The sequence below is a fragment of the Natator depressus genome, chromosome 7 (genome assembly GCF_965152275.1).
Source record: "Natator depressus isolate rNatDep1 chromosome 7, rNatDep2.hap1, whole genome shotgun sequence".
In the NCBI taxonomy this organism is placed as follows: Eukaryota; Metazoa; Chordata; order Testudines; family Cheloniidae; genus Natator; species Natator depressus.
Window position 1 is genome coordinate 37,117,967 of NC_134240.1, and position 22,359 is coordinate 37,140,325.

At 40.8% G+C, this 22,359-nt stretch overlaps 1 protein-coding gene across 1 annotated transcript in view; it reads right to left on the reverse strand.

Annotated features, from left to right (window-relative positions):
• Window positions 1-22,359, reverse strand: part of MKRN2 (makorin ring finger protein 2) — a 27,399-nt gene continuing 5,040 nt past the window's right edge. Inside the window, exons 3-8 of the mRNA XM_074958136.1 lie at window positions 18,680-18,858; window positions 17,162-17,469; window positions 14,449-14,663; window positions 11,624-11,734; window positions 5,397-5,541; window positions 1-4,529 (exon numbers count right to left, since the gene is read on the reverse strand). Coding sequence (XP_074814237.1) covers window positions 4,386-4,529; window positions 5,397-5,541; window positions 11,624-11,734; window positions 14,449-14,663; window positions 17,162-17,469; window positions 18,680-18,858 — 1,102 coding nt within the window. The 3' untranslated portion in view covers window positions 1-4,385. The remainder of the gene's footprint in view (window positions 4,530-5,396; window positions 5,542-11,623; window positions 11,735-14,448; window positions 14,664-17,161; window positions 17,470-18,679; window positions 18,859-22,359) is intronic.

Consider the following 22,359-nt stretch of genomic DNA (forward strand, 5'->3'; position numbering starts at 1 on the left):
CTGAAAATTGACTTAGTAAAGTTTCAAAGCCATATTATGGAGAAGAAAAATGCTGCTTTCCTTTATTTTTTTTAAGTAGTTTAACACTGTACTGTATTTGGTGGTGGTTTTTTTTTTTTGGTCTCTGCTGCTGCTGCTGCCTGATTGTGTACTTCTGGTTCCAAATGAGGTGTGTGGTTGACTGGTCAGTTCATAACTCTGGTGTTCATAACTCTTGAGCTTCTACTGTGCCATCTAGAATTCCTTAGGCTGACACATCGTTAGCTGAAGTGGGAATAATTAGCTAAAGGGTAGTTCTTCTGCAGTGAATTATGCAAACCTCTCTACTCAGTTTTTCAAATTGTTTGCCAGCACCAGACTACTGCCCTCAGCTTCTTATTCCATCAGCTGATTTACTCCAAAGCCTTCATGAATGCGGAGAGAATTACTGAAACACAAAGCAAAGGAGCAGACAAATTCTGAGGTACACTTTTTTTAATTTTTACTCCCTGCAGATCAGCAAGGTTCTTGTTACCAGAATAAATGTTGTTGCCACATAAAAAAGCCTTAGCTTAACATTAAGGTTGAAGTAGTTTTGTATAACCCTTACAAAATTTCAGCATTACAAAGATTAAACGAGCAGTGAAGTGAAATTACCCTTAACGTTCAAACGTTCGGTTAAATTCAGCTTGATCATTGGGACAACTTCTAAGTCTCACCCTAATCCACAACATGTTGTTGGTAACACAGTATGAACTATAAGAGTAAAACTTTTTGTTCTGTTCTACAGTGACCAGTCCTTAAATATGATGATTTACAAGAAAAAAATTCTAAGGGGATTGGAAAAATACCACATGCTCCAGGTTTCAAAAAGGAATAATTGAAGTTCTAAGCCACTGAACAGATTCACTTGTAACTAAGTCTTTACCCTAAGATTAAGGGGTGTGTAACTTTGATTGTAATAAACATTTTACTCCAGGAGCAAAAGGCTGCTACACCAAGTCATGGTTCCAGCTAGCCCCTACGAAATGTATGCTGAGATGTTTTAAAGGGGATTTGGATGCTAATTTTAATGAAAATTTGGCATCAAAATTCCCTAGATGACATTGAAAATTTAGCCATAGTTGTCTTGTTTAATAAATACTACAGTATATGGCATCTCCTGCCTCCTTGCTGACAAAGATAAATAAGGAATTGTCTTGCTTAAAGGATTTCAAAATTAAAGCAAGCAAAAGCAGGACAGTGCTGCAGTTTGCTTACCTATAATATGGTTTTTATGGGAGGAGCTGTTTTTCAGTACTGGAAATAATGCAAAACTAATGACATGCAGCAGAATGCTGAAAAGAAGTCACAAAGGTAGTGGCACAGTTGTTTGTATACAAAAAGTGAATGTTTGAAGGTCTGTAGATGACTGATTGGCATGGAGTCTTGATTACATTGTTAATCTTACAGTACAACAAGCATGACCATCTTGCTGAATGTAACTTGTCTGTGCTGGCATACATTCTCGTTGCTGTTTCCTTCATTCTCTCTCCCATTGTTTGTTACTCCTGCTATTTTTCTCAGTTTAGATTGTAATTTCTGGAGGGACAGGAACTGCCATTTTATTCTGTAGTTGTACAGACCTGATTCTAATGGGGGCTCTAGGCATTAAAATAAGTAGAAACATAAATGTGTCAAAAATACTTGGAGGAGCCTGGCACAGGAAAAGATTCATAGTAATCGTGATCTTACTATCCAGACATAGTTAAATTACAACCTTCTCCATGAGATTAAGTTTAGTATCCTGAGCTACAACTAAGGGACAGCACTGCACGTTTTCTAGTTGTGGAACAGATAGTTGAAACTTACATATTATTTTGGATAAAAATGGTGCCTAATGAAGGCCATGTAAATCTTCAGGCTTGTCCTAAATATGCAATCCCAATATCCTAAATTGGGTGTAGAAGGCTGCCTCTGAGGGGAGTAAGTGTGAGCTTTCTCTTTGTCATTAACTATCTATGTCTCCACCTGTTCCCTGTGCCCCTTTACTTGCTCTTTCTTCGTACATGAAGCTCTGTTTGAAAAACTTCTTATACTGAAGATGTTGGCTATAGCAGTTGTTCTCAACCAGGGGTACGCAGAGGTAGGGTGATCACACATCCTGTTTTGGTCCGGATATCCCCTTTTTCAGCTATCCTGGCCCTCCCTACTTTTTCACCAAAACCGGGAATTTGTCCCAGAGAAATTCGATACTGGTGGGCAGTACTGCCTTCAGAGCTCACCCCCAGCCTCATTGCGGGTGGTACCGAGCCAGCCCCAGCCTGTCCCCTTTTTACTTTAAGAAAAATGGTCACCCTACACAGGTCTTTCAGGGAGTACATCAATGTATACAGATATTGGCCAAGTTTTACAACAGGCTACATAAAATGCACTAGGGAAGTCAGCACAGCTAACTAAAATGTCATATGATGACTTATGTATTCTGCTCTATACACTGAAATGTAAATACAATATTTATATTCCCATTGATTTATTTTATAATTATATGGTAAAAATGAGAAAGTTACACGCAATTTTTCAGTAATAGTGTGTTGTGACACTTTTGTATTTTTATGGCTGATTTTGTAAGCAAATAGTTCAATGAGGGGAAACTTGGGGGTATGCAAGACAGACTTCTAGAAGGGGTACAATAGTCTGGAAAGGTTGAGAGCCTCTGGGCTGCAGTGCTGGCACTTCATTGTTTACTCTGTCCATTTAATCTAAACTTTCAGCCAGACACGTTCACTTTTGTGAAGTTCACCATCTGTAGGAATAAGCTAGCACAACGTCAGTGAAAGTAATTACCTTTCTCCATCAATCAGTAATAGGTGCATATGTGTACACATACCTAGAATCACTGACAGATGCTCTGGCTTCTCCCTTTTAACTTAGAGCAGAGGCCAGAAAGGAAGTACCTTCTGGCTAGAGCACATATAACTAGAGACCTACTCAGCTCAAAAGTGAAAGCAGCCAGCTGCCACCATTAGAATGAGTAGAACCTCAGAAGTGGAGGTTGTTCCTAACTCTAAAAAATAGATTATGGTGCTTTTTTTGAAAGTTTACAAGCAAACATTGACTTAACGCAACTTTGAAATTTTACTATGCAGAAGAAAAGTGCTGCTTTTAAATGAAACAAGTGCAGAAAGTTTCCTTACCTTATCAAATCTTTTAAACTTTCCCTTCAACACAGTACTGTACTGTACTTGCTTTTTTGGTCACTGCTGCTGCCTGATTTCAGTTCATAAGTCTGAGAACCCTGAGGATGACTCAGGTAATAAATGCAGTAGTAGGGGTAAAGGGTTCCACTGCAACCATGCAGAGGTTATCTGTACCACTATAGTGACTGATCTCTTTGGCTTCTGGTTTCTTAGTGACTAAGATATATAACTTCATCTCAAATCTGACAAAGGGATGCATGTAAATTGCATCTGGAATAAATAATTTTATTTTGCTTCTGTAAGTGAAATCCAGTAGATAGTTAAATTGACAATGATCATTGCAATTCTAGGGCCTTAAGCAACATGTTCTATTGAATTACAGACCAGTCTAATTCATTCTAGAATCAGTAAAAATGATGGATCAGAATGTTGATCATTCTTGCATGTATCTGCAGTTTTGAATCACTCTCCACTACACTAGTTGCAATCAATTAGTGTCAAAGATTACCCTGCTTATACTTCCCATTATCCTAACTTATTGCTATGGTTCTTTTTTCAGTTTGCACAAAATGCAGGATTTCTACTACAACACAGGTATAGCCACACCTGCAACCATGTCAGCTCAACTTGAGTCTGTGTAGATCAGTCCATGGATGAACTTACTGCAGTAAGCACTGTTTTGATGGCATTTCATAAGGTGTGTGCATATAGAAATAATGCCTAAGAAATAGTGGTGGGAACAAGGCTGCCTGAAGTGTTGTCTCCCAAGCACCTCTAGTTAGTTCTATGCATTTTTTTTCTGACTAGGGCTTTTGCAATAATGTCTTGGGCAAATCAGCCTGGAAAATTCAGCAAGGTACATGTCTTCCTAAGGAGATGCACTTTATAGGTTAACTTTAACTAGGTTTTATCTGTTCTAGCTATACTACTAGTGCATTTCACTATGCAGCCTTTTACTTTCAGAGAGACAAGATATTACCTCTCCTGGGCCTAACACTGCAAACAATTGAACTTGGCCCTTGCTGTTTAAGAGGTATGCACAAAATCACCCCCAAAGCTTCCTTCCCCCGTACTTTTATTTAATATCCTTTTGTATTATTATTCGTATACAAGTTCTACAAGGACCTCACCAGTAAATCACATTACTTTACATGGCTTGCTATAAAAACCTTCAAGTAAGTAGCTAGACTTGTACAGAAGAAAACAACTTTTGTTCCTTAGTTCCCTTTATTGAGGAGTGGCAGACTCTTGATCTGCCCCAGAGAGGTGCATGAAAAGCTCTCCAAGCTCTGTCACTTCATCTTCAGCATGGGGCATAGTCCTACTTTCTCTGTCTTCAATAAAATCCCAAAGCCGAACAGAATTGAAGAACTGTGAAAACAGAAATAAAGAGGTCAGTTTGAGGTATTCTGAGAATGCTTTGGGAAAAGACTGTACACTGGTATAACTGCAGTCAGGTCAAAAATACTTTATTTTACTTCTCCCATCAAGTTTTAATGATCAACTTCAGGAAAAAAAAGGGGAAGACCAGCTCAGGCTATGCCTAAATAAAGGGGTGAGGAATTGTTTCTTACTGTTAGCTGGTGGTCATGGTGTGTTGCTCACATACAGAGGAGGCTTTACCAACAGCTTGGGAAGGGGAGATAACACCAGCAATGTTTTCCACACATGAAATGTCACGTTATTTAGAGAACAGCTCCCACTCTTATTTTCATGATCACCTAGACAGGCTATATACAGGTGCACATACACAGCTGAAATTAGCAGGCCTAACAAAGGCATGAGCTAACTAAGCCTGGACAACTCCCTCAGTGTTTTCTACAATTCTTTGCTGAGTCATGGTCCATTGAGCTGGTCTTAACTTCATCTGTTTTAACTCCTGCACATAATATTTTTGCAGCTTAAATGAGCCTGCAATACTTCTCCCTGTGTAACTCCCATCAAAGACAATGGGAGGTGTGAGCAACAGCTACAGGATCAGGAATTTGCTAAAAGATGAGGTTTTGAGTACAATGAGTGTTCCCCCACTGAGCTCAGAGGTCTTGAAAAATGTTTAAAGAAACTCATTCTGGTTTTCAGGCAAATTCACAATCAGTGTCAAGTTGGGTGCCTAAAAGGTGTTTTTAGAACAAAGTTCTTAAATTTGCCTCAGTTGAGAGAAATCATGCCCTTCTATAAAAGGGCAGCTTATATTCAAGTGGGGCTTTCAAGCAAATGAATGGCTAAATATCTGCTTACCCGCACAGTCCCCTCCGAACTCAGCTGTTTTCGTGGTTTCTCAGGTTCAGCTCGTGTCCCATCAGGGTAAGCATGAAGGTAAAGGCATTTTCCTCCAAATGGGCAGGTTCCCTTTCCTTGTTCAAAGTATTTGCAAGCCTTTTTCCTGAAAGAAAGAGTAACTAGTTCCTTTAGATGATGGTAAAAATGAAAGCTGTTTCTTGGGGACAGGAGAGTGAACTGAGCAGCTTTTCCAGGGCTATCTACCCATTTTTTAAAATTCTTATCACCTCCTCAGCAAGTCCCGCATCAGATGACTCTTCTCCCAGTCAAGCAGGATCAGCTCAATGGTTCCAGAATCAAAAAATACAGTTACTGCAGTGTCTGAAAGGATTTTTTAAAAGCAAAGAGACCTGCTCATCCCTCTGAGGAATACAATACTCTGTACTGATCTCAGTCCCTGCTGACCTACATTTAAGCACTCTAATCTTTAACATCATAAAGCAACAAAACAACTCTTGTTCTAGATGGTGAAGCCAAGTCATGACACTGCAATGATCACAGCAACAGCTGAAGTAGAAAACTCAGGGGAAGTCAAGTTTACTCCTTCAAAACTACAATAATGGAAACCTTAGTAATCATCACATTCAGTTAATACCTTTGGGGGAGAAAGGAATCCAAAGCACTATTTAACCTTCAGTATAAAATGAAAACAAAAGTTGAGTGTTTTAATTTATACATATGGTGGGAGGAGGCACTCAGTTTATGAGCTGAATCAATCTCACCAGAAAAGTTAACATAAAACATGCACTTTAACATTGCAACCAGAATAATCCTTCATCTGTGTTTGTAATTTAAGAAACCTGCTTTGCTACATAAGAAGTTACATTTCCCAGTAACAAACTAAGACAAAAAGTTGCTCTGATCACTTTAATGTACTTTATAATTTGGCTAAAGGATAGCTGAAGAACTACACGTCCTTTTATGTACTTCAAGTCTAAGGATTTTAACTGAAGTTATGTTATCTATAAATCGGTAACAGGAACATTTCACTACAGACCTACATTAAGTAAAAATGTTTGAAAGCAAGTGCAAATTTTAACTTTAATTGCTGGAGAAATGTAGGTTGAAAGTTTGTTTTTTCGAACGCCAGTGGTTATATACAATCAGCAGTCAGTCAGATTATTGCCAAATCGTTTTTCCCCTCTTGTACAACCAAAGAATGGTTTGGGGAAATGTCACCCTTCACTTTTCCACACTTGTGCGTGTGTTTTTCAAAGATGGATCTTTAAACAAAGCACAAACTCCTTTTATGAAGAACAGGAATTGTACTAAAGAGTTCAGCATGCTGAGGAGCTCTACACCTGAATCAACTGAACACTAGAACTGGTTGAAAAGCCACCATCAAGTGTCCTCCCTCTCCTGCACATTTTTTAAAGCAAAAAGTAGATTAAGAAATTGGAAAAATTTCCACCAGCTTTATTGCTCAGCTGATTCAGGTGAAGCCAGCAAACAATTTAATGAGCAGCAGACTCTTGACATATAATCTGCAATGGTTTTAAACTGGTGACACAACTAAGTACTTTGTCAACAATCCTGCTCTTCACAAACAAGCATTCTATTGGAGGAAATCAGAAAAGGAAAACCATGAGAGAAAATAATTTAGATTTACAAAACAAATATTCATTTATGGTGTAACTCAATTGTTTAAGACCTAACTGTAATATAATGGATTAGGACCAGCTGAACAAGCAGGCTCCATGATACTATATTTAAACAAGCTGTGTCAAAATTACAAAGCAAGCAGAGGTAATAAATATACCTAGTATATTTGGCTTTACAGTAGAAAACAACTGGCCTTGACTTCCTGCTTTTCATTTTCCAGGACTTGCTGCTTTCCTTTGTTCTACCACTGTTTGGTGTGTGGTTTTTTTTTTAAATAAACTTTTAATGAAGAATGACTCTTTTAGAGATTATCTATTGCCTGCTGAGTTCCTTGGCTAAGAAATGGATATTTTCAGTATAAATAACTTATTTTACATTACTAAAACCTATCAGTAAAGTTTACCTGTGTAAACTGATGTTTAAGCAAATTTTCAAAAAGTTATGTTTGATTACCTCTATATTATCTGTAAGAGTTAATTCCTTGAGAAAACTGCTATTGAAGTGATTTACAGCATGAACTTCCAATTGTCTAAGAGAAGTACCCATCTAACCATGTGTTAAAATGCCTTAATCATAGAGAGAGAGAGCCAGGCACTACACTTAACCTTGGATTAAGGCTTCAAATATCTATCCTTACTTTTCTATTTTGGAGTGGTGTGGGGGGAACCTGCAGAAGATCTGAAAATTCAAATTAAAGGCAAACAAAAAAAGGTAATCCACAGAGGCATGCAGGTAAGCTCACTCAACTAATTAAAATGACCTTGCAGTTGAGGTCACCCAAACAGCCTCAGCTCTGGCCCGCTCTCTACCCAAACCAGACACCAGCCTAACTTCAAACAATGTACAGCATCAGCAACTCCAAAAATGGAGATGTGAGCTAATGAATTCTTCTTAGTAGACCGTGCGCTACTGCAGTAGCACTAAACTGAAGTTCACCATCTTCACAACAAATACTTCTTCCTTCTTTAAGAACATACACAGTTGCTGGAAAAAGACTTCTCTTTTAAAAAACTGTTCGAGACTATACCCTGCATGTATACAAAAGGTTCAACTGGAAAATAGTAACAGTATGAGACTTAGTACAGATATGTAGGTACTGTTTCTTGTCCTACAAACATTAAAATGATCTGCAAATAATTTCACTTTTACACAATGGGATTCCTGCTTTTTTTTTTTAAATGAAGATCTCAAGAATGTCAAGTCTAGTCTCTGGTTTTGATGGTAAACTTCTTGGGATTCTCAGGATGTAAATTGTGGGCCTACACCTTAACTGCAGGGGCAGCATTTAATCTTTTTCCAAATATTTGCTAGGCACAGCTCTAACATAGATGTTTTAAGGAACTTTAAAAATCCCTTCCCCACTCAGCCTTCAGTTTCCTGTGGCATCAACATTTCAGTGGCTGAGCAAAGAAAGGCCTTACAGTCCAAATGACAGCATTTCTGGAAATGATGTTAAGTAGTGGTTTCTCTAAAGATATGTGAATAGTCCATGCAGTGTTGATATGTTGCTAAAATTAATTTGAATGTAAACAGACAGGTAGTGTCTTTATGCAATTTCTACCAAACACTGTTATGTTCACCCATTTGAAAGCCTGGAAATTTTAAGTATTACCTAGAATTGGGATACAATTTGCGAAGTTGCTTAAGTCCTATTTACTTTTAATGAGACAAACTCTTATGTTGCTTTTGAAAATTTTACACTGGGTCTTCTAATAGAAAGCTAGTTAGTTAAAACCTTAAGACCCAATACTACAAGGCACAGTGCTTACTAACTGAAAAATTCACTGTTTAGTCTTAGCCCAAAGGTGATTTTTTGTACAAAAAGTGTGGTTAAAAACTATTCTAGCACTTAAATCACCATGCCATACTTTGGATTATGATCATAATGTCACTGATATTTATGCAGTTATTAATGTTGAAATGGAAAACTCATCCCTGTCATATGGGCAATGTACTGTATTCTTAGGAAGAACAAGATAGAGAAAAAAATTAAAAATAAGCTACTTTTTACATGGTTATCTCTGCAAAAGACTGCAGGACAGACTAAATCTAAATCAAATATAATCTACCAATCTTACTTTTCCACTTCTATTGCATCATCAAGTTGCATTCTCAACTGTCTACAGAGACCCCTGCTGGAAGTAATGAATAGAAACAGCTATCAAGATTTACTTAATAAATACATGCCACGTCACTGTCTTGCCTATCACTCACTATTTGTACCTTTAAAATGAAATATAGTTTTCAAAAGTTTACACTTACACGATTAAGTCCAAAATTTAGCTTCTGCAAAACCAAAAATCAGAACTGTTTAACACCTGCAACCCAAATATTACAGATTATACAAGTGAACGAGTCAGGAGATGATGTCCAGGCTCAATGAAAGACAAAAGCGGTGAAATAGGAAAAAAATATTAAAGGATTTCAAAGTAGTAATAGTCCAAGAAATTAATGCAGGCAAGATTTTGTTCAATGATTTTAACAGCTTGTATTTGGAGAGAGACTTTTCTCATTCCATGCTTACTATTGAAGCTACTCTCATTAAGTTTCACATGTTATTTTATACCAGGATAGAATTTTATGAAGGCAAATCAAAAATGTGTTTTGGAGCTGTGTGGTTTGTTTATTTTAAATGAGGTGTTAGTACTTCTTTGAAGTTTCCCTTTTAAAAAAGCTCATGATATCTAAAAATCAGATCAGAAACTAAATTTGTTTTTGGCTGTGGCAAGCACTAGTTAGCCTTTGATTCTTTCGGGGTCCATAGTGGCTGGATTTTTTGAATTAGATGAATTACAAGACATTCTTGTGGTCTCTTTACTGGCACAAGAACCTCATGGATTCAGGCAGAACTTCTGATCCTGAAGAGAGTTATGGACCAGTGAACATGGCATTCCCAGGTTGGCATCACAACTGCTGCATCAGGCATATCTTAGAAAGTCTGTCCAATTATAATCCAGATTTATAGCATTATAGATATCCTGATGAAAACCCATGCATTTACTAAACGCAGAGTAGGCAGGGTGTCACAGGAATCTGGCAAAACCTACTGAAATTCCCAGACAAAATTAAGTTAGAGTTGGTCTTAAAGTTAGGCCTCCAGAACCACAGGAAAAATAAATAAATAGCATTCTGTTTTAAACAAATTGAGAAGACAGGAAATTCTAAATTTAAGTTACACTTTAAAAAGTGTTTAAATTGAATGAATAAAAAAGGCACTGTTAGTGTCACCCTAATAGCTTAACTCTGCCTACATCTACAGTGAAACACCATCCAAAATCAGAAGACCACCCTATGAGCGAAGACATGTCTTCTGCTATAAAAACAAGACTCATGAGATCAACTCAACACTACCATTTCTAAACTGGATATCTGCCCTCTTGTTATATCAAAGCTAGTAGAAGGGATCTCCTGGGCCACTACTAACAGAGAGAGTTAATATTTTCCTGAAAGAATGCAAGCAACCCTTACACAAGTGCCATCACCGCCCCTTCTCTAAACTCCCTTTCTTGTGAAAGATGATGCTCCCCCATGCTAGGCGAATTGAACAAGAAGCACCCAGGTACTAACATGATGGGTGCTTTGGAAATGTATGTCACGCACTTGTTGACAGTGCCACGTAAACACCCAGGTTTTTTATGGAACCATTCCAGAACAAGCACTGCAAATAGTGTGTCTCCAGGGGATTAATGCACTTCAGGTAGTATATCATCACTCAGCTTTTAGCATTCCAAAATGGGTTGAAAATTTACTAGCCCAATACAAAGATTTATTTTACCCACCCTTTATATAATGGCGATCAATGATAATGAAAGTAGTAATGATAATTTACCCTCCCATCAAAAAAACTCATTTATCACAGACAAGTGAGCAAGCAAAGGTTTGTTAGGTTGATATAGCACCATCCTTTACTGCATACCTCCAATGGTCTGACCACCAGTCAAGTCTAATTGTTCAATAAAACTTATCACGCATGTAATTATTTTTACATTTGCAGATGGTATTACAACAACAAATCCCTCAACAACCCTGTGAAGTTTTACTGATTAGAGAAAAAGAAACAACCATCATAAAAGTCAGTTCAGTGACAACTTTGGTTTTTTCCCCTCAACAATACAAGAGTACGATAATCCAGGTAGTTATAGCTGAGTAATAAAAATCAGCAGATGTTATCTAAATGTAGTTTTGGAAAGTGAACAAAAATACCCTCAATAGCCAATTTTGGAAAGTAGAATTATTAACATTCCACCTGGAGCTTGGGGAATTTCTAATTTAATCATGAGGGATATTTTCAGAGGCTATTAGCCTTACTGAAATGAAAATTAAATTCATGATGTTCAGGGGAAAACCAAAGTTAGATACGAGTTCCTTCAACTACCACTGAAGTCACTGGATATGAATAGAGTGTGTGTGTGTGTGTGTGTGTGTGTACGTATGTACACACACACACACAATTACATTCCATAAGGTATGTTTTGTACGGTATTAAAGAAAACATTTTAAAAAGAGGCTACTGAATACCATGGTCTACAACCTTTTCAGTTTATTTAAGAAAAACAAAAAATAATTATGGCTAGTGAACTTACCCCATTCCCTGCTTAAATGCCTCAATCAGCTTATTTTTCTTGTTTTGGTCTTCTACCCAGTATACGCTAGGAATTACAAACTCTGACGTCACTCGGCACTGTGGGCAGGATCTTAAATGGGTAATGAACAGAAAATAAGTGTACATACACCTTGCTGAGAATAGCTATTTTTCAACAACTAGTCATAAACAGCAAGTGAAGAAAGGGGAATTGGATCTTTCATATTGAAGCATCAAAGCGTATCATAGCTGATTACAGTGTATACCTGGGGTGGGCAAACTTTTTGGCCTGAGGGCCACATCTGGGTATGGAAATTGTATGGCAGGCCATGAATGCTCACAAAATTGGGGGATTGGGGGTTGAGGTGCAGGAGGGGGTGAGGGCTCCAACTTGGGGGTGAGGGCAGGTTCTGGGGTGGGGCCAGAAATGGAGTTCAGGGTGCAGGAGGGGGCTCCAGGCTGGGGCAGGAGGTTGGGATGTGGAAGGGGTGAGGGCTCTGGATGGAGGTGCGAGCTCTGGGCTGGGGCCAGGGATGAGGAGTTTGAGGTGCAGAAGCCAGCTGAGGGTGGAGCAGAGGGGTTTAGAGTATGGGAGGGTGTACAGGCTCTGGGCTGGGAGTGCAAGTTCCAGGGTGGGGCCAGAAATGAGGGGTTCAGCGTGCAGGGGTGAGCTCTGGAAATGAGGGGTTTGAGGTGCAGGAGGGTGCTCTGGGCTGAGACCGAGGCATTCAGAGGACAGGAGGGGGAAATCAGGGCTGAGTCAGGGGGTTGGGGAATGGGAGGAGGGTCAGGGGTGCAGGATCTGGGCAGCGCTTACTCCAAGCAGCTCCTGGAAGCAGCAGCATGTCCCCACTCTGGCTCCTATGCAGAGGTGCGGTGCTGGCCAGGCAGCTCTGCACTCTGCCCCATCCACAGGCACCACCCCTGCAGCTCCAGCTCCCACTGGCCCTGGTTCCCAGCTAATAGGAGTTGCGGGGCAGGGGCAGCATGTGGAGCTCCCTGGCTGCCCCTACGTGTAGGAGCGGGAGGGGGGACATGCTGCTGCTTCCGCAAGCTGCACAGTTCCATCGCATGCATGGAGTGGGTGCAAGCCCCCAAACCCGCTCCCTGGCGAGAACTCGAGGGCTGGATTAAAAGGTCTGACAGGCTGGACATGGGCTGTAGTTTGCCCACCCCGATGTATACTGTACTTACAAGTTTTTATAATTAAAGTTTCAACTGAAGTAAACCAGTTCAACCAATCAGGTTTGGTCTAAACTACAGTTCAATCAGTGTTTGAATAGAAAGCATGCTTTTCCTGATCAGTGCAGACCATGATTTTTTTCCTTGAAACCTAAGGTATCCAAACCACATTAGGCACTTTTCAGGTACCTCCATCCCTGTTCTGTAAAAGAACTACAGCAGCAAAATAGGGCAAAGGAGAAGATTGATACTTGGCCTGCCTACTAAGATTACAATAAGCAGGCCAGTTTAACTAGTGGTCTTGTGAGATGGACACGTTCATTAGAACCAGATCAAGAACCCAAGTGATTTCACAGGGAACACCTAACAGCCATCAGATAATTTCTGGTGACTACCAACAAGCTGGCAAAAGGCTTTTATGTCCCATTACCAGCCCAATGAACCATCCAGTCTTTCAGCCAGAACTTCTTTTAAAATTATTTCCATTCCCTTTTCCTAATATCTTTTCAGAAGGTTGATGAGGTCACAAGTAGTTTAAGAGTTTCAGATCTACTTTCTGAAAATGCTGAAAACATTTGTCAATATTGGCTCAGGGGGAACGATTGCGAAAACCATTTGGCAGCCTCATTTCTTGTCACAGACTGAGCTTCTCACAGTGAATGCCCATCGGGAGCATTACTCTACTACAAGCAGCTTCCAATATGCTAAATTTCACTGTAGCAAATTCCTTGTGAAGGACATGGGGAATACAACCCACTTCACTATAAGAATGGAAAATATTTTTCAGAAAGTTTTCCCTGAGACATCTGTAGTTTAAGGAGTTCCAGGGGAAAAGGCAAGTTTCCTCTTTTGTGATATCCGTTGGATTCTTAAATTTTCCTGTATTTCTGTTCTGAAGAGAATCAAGCTTTAAATGCACTTATATAGGAGCTAGGACAGCAGATACAACAAAGGCATTGGCCAGATACAGAATAAATGCATGATCAATAGAGTATCCAAATGAGCGTTCAGCGTGAGCATGACAATAGTTAGAATTTATGTGCAATCCAGTAATTGAATGTGTACAAATAAGGTGACAGCAGTTTTCAATTCTTAACTAAGGCCATGTCTACATTTACCAGAGATCAAGGCTGCTGTGATCGATGCTGCGGGGGTTGATTTAGCGATTCTGGTAAAGATCTGCTAAATGGACTGCAGAGTGCTGTCCAGTTGACTCCAGTATTTCACCAGAACGAGAAGAGTAAAATAAGTCAATGGGAGAGCGTCTCCCGTCGACGCAGCGAGGTGTAGACACCGCAATAAGTCGACCTAAGCTACGTCGACTCCAGTTATGGTATTCACGTAGCTGGAGTAGCATAATTTAGGTTGACTTACCACTGTAGCGTATACAAGGCCTAAGATACTGTACCTCCTTGGCACGTGGAGTCAGGATTTTCATCACAATCTCTGTATTGGACACACTAGCATTTTTAGGGCCATAGAATTTCTCTTTGTGAACATACTTAGTTTGATATGAAAGTGATAGCATTGTGTCTAGTCAAAAAGTCTATAGAAGAGAACACCTGAATGACAAGCTACAATAGACAGTGTGATCTGGGTGGACATAAGTCCCACTGGTTGAGCACAAAGTTAACATATACTTACTTTATGATTAGATTCTCAAACTGTTTGGCACACCGCCACTGCCGGATGCAGGACAAACAGTAGGTGTGATTACAATTGGAAAGGATTCCGAACCTTCTCTCTGAGGCTGATGGTTTCTCATACACCACTTCCATGCAGATACTGCATACTTTGTCCTGACTTGCCTGAAAGGCAAAGGCCTTCTCCATCTCGTGTTCAAATGCTGCCATGCACATCTAGGTCATAAAACAGAAGCAAAGAGTTACTTTGGGTCTCTGCCATATTTGCACAAGGCTTCTAGCTTGTAAAACACAAATATCTATGAAAGGCACATATAAAGAAAAAAACATAGTACTAGTACACCTAACTCCGTTAAGAATGTAGTTCATGCTTTTTGTTTTATAAAACATCCCCAAAAAGACGTTAAAAGAGCACTAAGGTTGCAAATTCCAGCCCACAAAAAATGTAGATTGCTGTGCAACCGTAATTCACACCCCTTGAGTATGCATTAGGATACAGCCTTTAATTACATGATCACAATCAGTTTTTTCCACAGGGGACAGGCCTTACTCAGTGCACAGAATTATGGTGCTTACTGAATGAGCAGCTTTCAATATTGTTTTATGCTTGTTCACTGTGTGGCCCCAGGCCTTATTATTGCACACTATTTAAACCCTGTTCTTAATACAGAATTATTAATTTCTTCAGGGAGTTTTCTATTAAATTCTTCAGGGAGCTCATCACTATGATATCCGAATGCTTCACGAACATGGATTTATTTTCACAATATTCCTGTGAAGCAAGGTGATATTACTTTTCCCAGGCATTTTGTAACTTTTGAGTGCTTGTCTTTACAACCGTAACATTCTGTTAATTTTTTAGATGCAATTTCCTAGATGATTTTTTTCTTAAATCAAACAAAATGTAGAAATTCCAACATGTGGCATCATATTGACACCCCCATAGGTCATCAGCCAGGCTGGAACCACTGCACAGACCTCAGCCATTTGAACAACAGAATAAATGATAGAAGCAGTAGGGCTGTCATCCTTTGTGTGGGCCAGCACTAAAGGGGGATGAGGGACGCTTTGCCAGTGGGTTTCATAGGTATTTGTTGACAACAGAGGAATACTGAGACTCAGGAATCTCAGGTTCCATTCCAGATGCTGAAGGGAACTGTATTCTGGTGGTTACAAACCCTTCTGCCCCTTCCTCCCCCTGAAACCTGAACTCTCCTGTCCACCCACAGGCGTTTTTCCAGTCTCCCCACTCTGGCTCCTCATTCCAGTCCCAGCCCCCTTACTCAGCCTATCCTTGTCTCCTACCAGCTGCCACTACTAATCTACCCCCTCCATCTGCCTGGCCCAGATCCAGCTCATGTCAACTGTGCATTCTAATCATGCTGTTCCTGCACTATACTGCCTCAATGCCAGCAGAGGGAACACTGAGGAGATAGGTGTTTGCCTTTGGCTCTCATTTCCAGTGCCCCATGCCACAGAAGCACACACTAATTGCTGGGCAAAGGACTGCTCGCCCCTCTCCACACACACACCAGCCCTGGACTGGAGCACACACACTACAGAAGGAATCTTGGAAGAGTTCAGCTGCCAAACTAACAATTCCTTATTGAATGTGTGCAACATGAGATTTTTTTTTTCCCCAAAGGCTTATAACGAACAAATTTACACTCCCCTCCACAGGAACAACAAAACCACATCCTTAAGAAAGGCAAGCTCCCTGCCAAATTCGAAGCCCTTGCTCCAAAGCAGAGGCCCTAGAGAGTCTCAGCAAAACAGTTTAAGAATTTTTAATAAATTTTCCCCTAATTTCATTCTCTGAAACAGCTGAATCATTTTTGCTGAAATTTTCCAAAAAAACTAAGCTTGAGGGAAGATACCCAATATGGAAAATTTCAGCCAAACAGTTACAGTTTGGCAAAGTTATAAGCTGCTGAAAACAGGGGCTTATAATGAAAAGTGTTGGGCATTCTTAGCTATATGCAGTGCTACCAGCTCTACCTATAATACAAGTGTATTAAACAGCTTTTACTAACAAAGCTACTGTATATGCAAGAGAACCAATTGTACTATGAGCAGCTGACTTGCCTCTGATTAATAGATTTGGACGACAAGAGGTACAGAGAGCTCAATATAACTGAAGTGAACTGAGCCCAAAATCCTATCCAAATTGGGACTGGATGGCTCAGGAGAGTAGCAGTGGGATGCAGCAACTTTCCTGACCTCAAATTACAGCTAATATCAGCAGTGACTAGATGTTATCATCTGATTGCACTGTGGTGGACTATGTGAAATGAGTTGGTTGTCTCAGGTCAGTGTGGTCTAGAAGAAGGAGTACAAGTAGAGTTTAGAGAACCTGGTGACCTTTTAGGCATGCTGCAAAAGCCATCTGTTTGAGAGGGTTTTTAGAGAGAGTCAAGGGGATTCTTCCCACAATGATGAAAAAGGTGAAAAGGAGTTTCTACAGATGGCTGGCTGAATTCCTGTTGGATGTTTATTTTAATGCAGCTGGTATTTTGTTGTATCGACGACAAGTTTGGGTGCCTAGAGCATTCAATAGGTCTCTTAATTATTTTAAATCTAAATTAAATAAGTATATACACAAATGCTCTATAAAGCACTAAAGTTAGCCTGTAACACACAAGTGTCTGTGGGCTTTAGAACAAGCATATTTATATCATGTTTTAGACCCAAGTTTAAATTATGTTAATCTTTACCTTCTCATGAGCCTTCCTCTGCTCTGGGTCAAAGGGATGAAGTACTTGCAATTCACAGATTTCACACACATCTCCATGGAGGTAAAGACACCGGTCACCAAACTGGCATTCCCCAGCTGCTGCATAGGGACATAGCTGCTGTCCGTCAGTATAGGAACTTCCAGCCACTGAATCTTCTTCGAGCCCACTGCAAATAGCTTCTAAATATGAATGGGGCTTCACTTCCAGATTTTCATTTTTGTCACTGCAACACACTGGATCACTCACGGTACTGAGTCTCACCTGTTCTTCACTCAAACCACATAAATCTTAAAGAAAAAGCATAGTATGTAGTATGAAAGACCACAGGAGCATAAAAACAGCAGTTGCCTGCTGAATTATAGTTTCCTTGTTAATAATTAAACCCTTTCACCTGCTGAGCTTACGTATTTAGCAGCTTCAATCTCCAAATTATCCAGCTTTACAGCCTTAAACTACCCACTGTAAAGCTTGAAGATACCAAGTACAGCATATCATGCATTTTCATCTTAAGTATTATAGAAGCTAAGCTAAAACTGCACAGATTTTCACTCAGAACATGTTTAAAGTCCTATTTCACATTTTAAGTGATTGAATTCACTCACCACAATTAACACATGGTCCCTTCATTGACCAACTGAATTTTCTATTTTTTGGGATGGGGGTGGGGGCGGAGGTTGGCAGGGGGGATATGAGGGGTTTTAACTCTGATACCTTCACCTGTTTCCCCTGCCAATAAGCCTTTTGTGAAATTTCAGGTTCCCCTAGATAACAATTGTCAGGCTCCTCTAGATACGAGATCAGCAATCAGAAACCCCAAACTTCCTACACACATTCATTCTCACATCGTCTCCGACACCGTCCACTTCTTCAATTTAAACACAAAGCTATGCCCCTCATACAGAAATAAAACAGCTTATGGTGAAAGGAAAAGCAGAGATTATGGTCTATTTACTATTTCTGTTCTCTGACACTGCTATCCAGCTGGCCTTAGCACAGAGACCCTGGGTAGGAAGACTGGCCAGCAGAGGAGATCTGGGGCTCTGCAGGGCTGCAACAGGGAGAATTCAGCACTGCAATCTCACAGAGGATTGTGAATGGCGATGCGCAGAGGGAGAGGTTTGTGGGGGGGCAGTTGGTGAGACCAGGCTGGGTATGTGTGTAGTAAAAGGAGGTCTGGGGCAAGTGGGAGCTCAGTCCCTCTGTGCTGGGGCATCAGCAATGGAAGGGCTCCCTTAATGCTGGTGCCTGAGGGGCATCGGAAGGTCATCAGTGGGATGTGTGGGGCAAAAGTTGACTATTTACATGAGTAAAGTTACTAACATGCATAAATGTTTGTAGGATTATGCCCTATCCATGTTACAAATGCAAACACACCCTTTATAGCCAGCACTGAAATGGAAGTGATGAAAAGCAAATAATGGAAAGCAACAGAACTACTGCTAAAAATCAGCAAGCCAGGAAAAGTGAAGAGAACTGACATTAACTGCTCCTACTCACCTCTATCCCTAAGCACTAATGTTCTCTTTTTGCGTTTTCCAGGCTCATGTGTTTTGCTCTTGATTACAGGCATATTATGCTCTGGCAGAGGGTTAGGGCTGTTGAACGATGGTGAAGAAAGGCTGGGTGGCACAGTACCCACTGCACCACCAGACCCAGATGGTCTGGTGTGATCATATCTAAAAACAGAAAACAATGTAATAAAGTGCCACAAAAACTAAGATCTAGTTCAATGCACAATCATTGTTATTCCAGGAAGCTAACAGTTAATGTGGCAAACTCTTGATTTCCACTAATGAGCCTGTTTATTCAATATATTATCTTATGGATCATGATCTGTTCAGAGACAACATGGATGATGATAATAATACTTAGGATTTCTACAGCACATTTCAAGGATCTCAAAGCACTTTACAAACATTAAGCCTTACAACAGCCTTGCGAAATGGGATCCCCATTTTACACAGAGGTTAAGGCTTACATTTTCAAGTGTCCACTCATTTTGGACAACCTGCTGGATTTTAGCTACTCAGCAGCTTTGAAAATCAAGTCATACGTCTTTCATATTGGGTCTGGAAAGAATGAAGAACCCCATGTCGGACACTTTTGAAAGTGCAGATTTAAATGATTTCTCCAAAGTTGCAAAACAATGCTGAAAGAACAATATTCTTAAAGAGTGTGTTCAATTTAATACTACTATTCCATTACAAAAAGGTTTGCTGACATTTATTCAGATGTGGTAACATCAAAATATTATGTGCCCTGTCAGTTTGTGATCTCTCCTGCTTTGCTAACAGACAGCAGCAGTTACGCTGTGCTCTTATTCACACATACAAATATGGTGTATAGATACACACACACACACACACACACACAGAGATGGATTTTTCAAAAGCACTCAAGATTGGCCTAACTCTGCTCCCACTGAAATCAATGGGAATTTTAGTCTATATGAACATGGTGTTACCTATCAGCTCTGTGTTCTTGGGGAATCAGGGCGCAGCCTGTCTGACTCACTAAAGACCTTCCCCCCAATCCCCTGCCAGCCTCTGCTTGAACCAAAGCCAACCAGAGGAAAGACTTACAAAAAGCAACGAAAAGGCAGTGGAAGACACACCTAAACCCCTCAGACAAGGGTGACAGGATTAAGGAAATTCCCCTAGCCTCATTTGCATCTAAGATGGGACAAGGAGGCATCTCCATTAGCATACAGAATGGAGAACAGAGATTCCAAGGCAAGAACTGCACTGAACTATGGGACCAGAAAAGCAGGAAAGCACTGCATGATGGGGAATCTCTGCTCCAGCTGTTAATGAACCCACCCCTGCACACACCCAGCTCAGTAGTTATCAGACCAATTCTAGTAATAAATCCTTTATTGGTATCCAAAATACTAAAGCTGCCTGATTGCACTGTGAGCTCTCTGGAAGGAACACAACCCATAGCCAGGAATAATCTGCTCCTATTGTCTAGCCTAAATAAAACAACTTTGGTATATTCCCTTGAGCCATCAGTTTACCCACAAACAAATCTAGTGTTCTCCCTTGAACTATTGTTCTTTCCCTACAAAAACTCCTACCCATGCTCAAGTAAATGCTCTGATGCCTGGATCCAAAATCTGCATCAGTTCCACTGGGACTTCATCTTCTCCTGACTGATTGTGCTGGGGGCTCTGCCTGTCTCCAGCACTCCAGACCCTCAGCTACCACCACCTGGGAACCCTGATCAATTCAAGCTTCACGGAGTGGTGAGAAGCCAGCTCTCTCGGTATAGCCTTCTGACCCTGACTTGTGTGATCAGTTATAGTTTTCTAAACATAACTTTTGTAACCAAATTTAAATTAGATTTAATATTATAACTGTTTTGTTTGTTTGGCTCCTCTTGTAGGATTATTACCTGGCAATAAATAACTTTCATGGTTAAGCTGGTTGTTTCTCTCTCTCTCTCTCTCTCTCTCTCTCTCTCTCTCTGAGGCAACGCTCCTTGTACCTAAGCTAAAGATCCCTGCAGCACCCAAACATCCTGTGGGTTACTACCAGAACAACTGTAGTGTGAAAGTGTGGATAGGGGCGTGCTGAACTTGGGGCTTATGAGGGTGGCAGCTTGGAAGTGTCGCTCGACCCAGCCCAATGAGTCCAGGGGCATATAAGGGGTCAGCTTGGGAGTGCTGATTTACCTGGTCCTCTCAGACACGCTCTGTTAACTTGTGTGTGTGTGTGTATTCACCTGATTCTGGAGCTGGAAAAACACAGTCCTGGGGAACCTAGGTCCTGTAAGATAGCTCCAATCGGGAGGGAACTTGCAGAAGGGAGAAGTAGAGCTCCGTATGAGAACACAAGTGATAAACAGTACATTGATAGAATTATAGAGTGTCGTCCCCCCACGGAAGAGTAACCCTAATAAATGAGCGTACCCCAAAGCAACGGGCAAATCTGGTAACAATGCACTGATCTAACTCTAAAATATCTTCATTGGGGACAATGGAAGTAGCAGTTCTCCACCTCAGGGTTTTTCTAACAATTGTATTTAATTCTCTTCAAGTCTGTCACTCGCTTACATGCTGTCCATTCTTGAGCATACTATGAAATGCCATGAACATCAATAGTGCCATACAAATAATACAGTAATGCACACATGACAGATATTGCAACCACATGTATCTTTAGGGACCATATTATATTAAGGTTATGAACGGTTTATGTATCACTGTGGGCCAGGGATTGTATGCAACTCTTACTCCCGGGGGAATTCTGCACCAAAAAATTAAAAATTCTGTAAATTCTGCATATTTTATGTCTCAAAACAACAGTATAATCACAACTGTTTAAATTATCAAAATAATTGTTTTCAAAATACTTGTCACCAAGTATGTCTGTAACAATACAGACAACAAAAAAGATTCAGAAAATGTTTGACAAATAGATTCCTTACTAGTCATATTAATACAGAACTCTGAGTAATAATTCATTTAAACTACAGTACAGAACCTTATTTCCCGCACCCCATCAGAAGCAGTACAAAGGCTTGGGGGAATAAGGGGTAATGGAGGAGCTGAGGGAAAGAGCAGCAATTGCTAGGAAAGAGCCTGGGTATGAACTTGAAGGGTTTTTGGGTATGGGTAGGAAAAGTATGGTACAGGGTTTTTTGCGGGGTGGGGAGGGAAAGTCCCCCATGCAGACCCTGGCTGCCCTTGCCTCTTCCATTCAGTCAGGCACATCTGCCCCATCTCCATGTGTCCCTGCACCTCCACTCAGACATCCCCTGCACCCCCTCCCAGTCCCCATGTGTCTGTGCCCCCACTCAGCCACCCCCATGTCCCCATGTGGTGCTACACCCCTCCCTCCTGTCCCCATGTATCCCTGCACCCCCTCAGCCAGACCCTTCCCCTCATCTCCATGTGTCCTTGCACCCCCTGTCCCCATGTATCTCTGTGCTCCCACTCAGCCATCACCCTTCCCCCATAGCCATGCACCCCACCACCCCCTCCCGGCCCATGTGGCCCTACACTTCCCCGCCCCCCTCCCCAGCCCTGTGCCTCCACTCCCATTCAGCCCCTGCCCCAGTCTGTCCTCCCCCACTAATCCTTATGCGCCCATTGACCCCCCAGCAGCCCCACACTGTCTGTCTCCCCATATCCCCCAACTCCTGACCTACCCCAACTGGCCCTGTGAAAAAGGTAG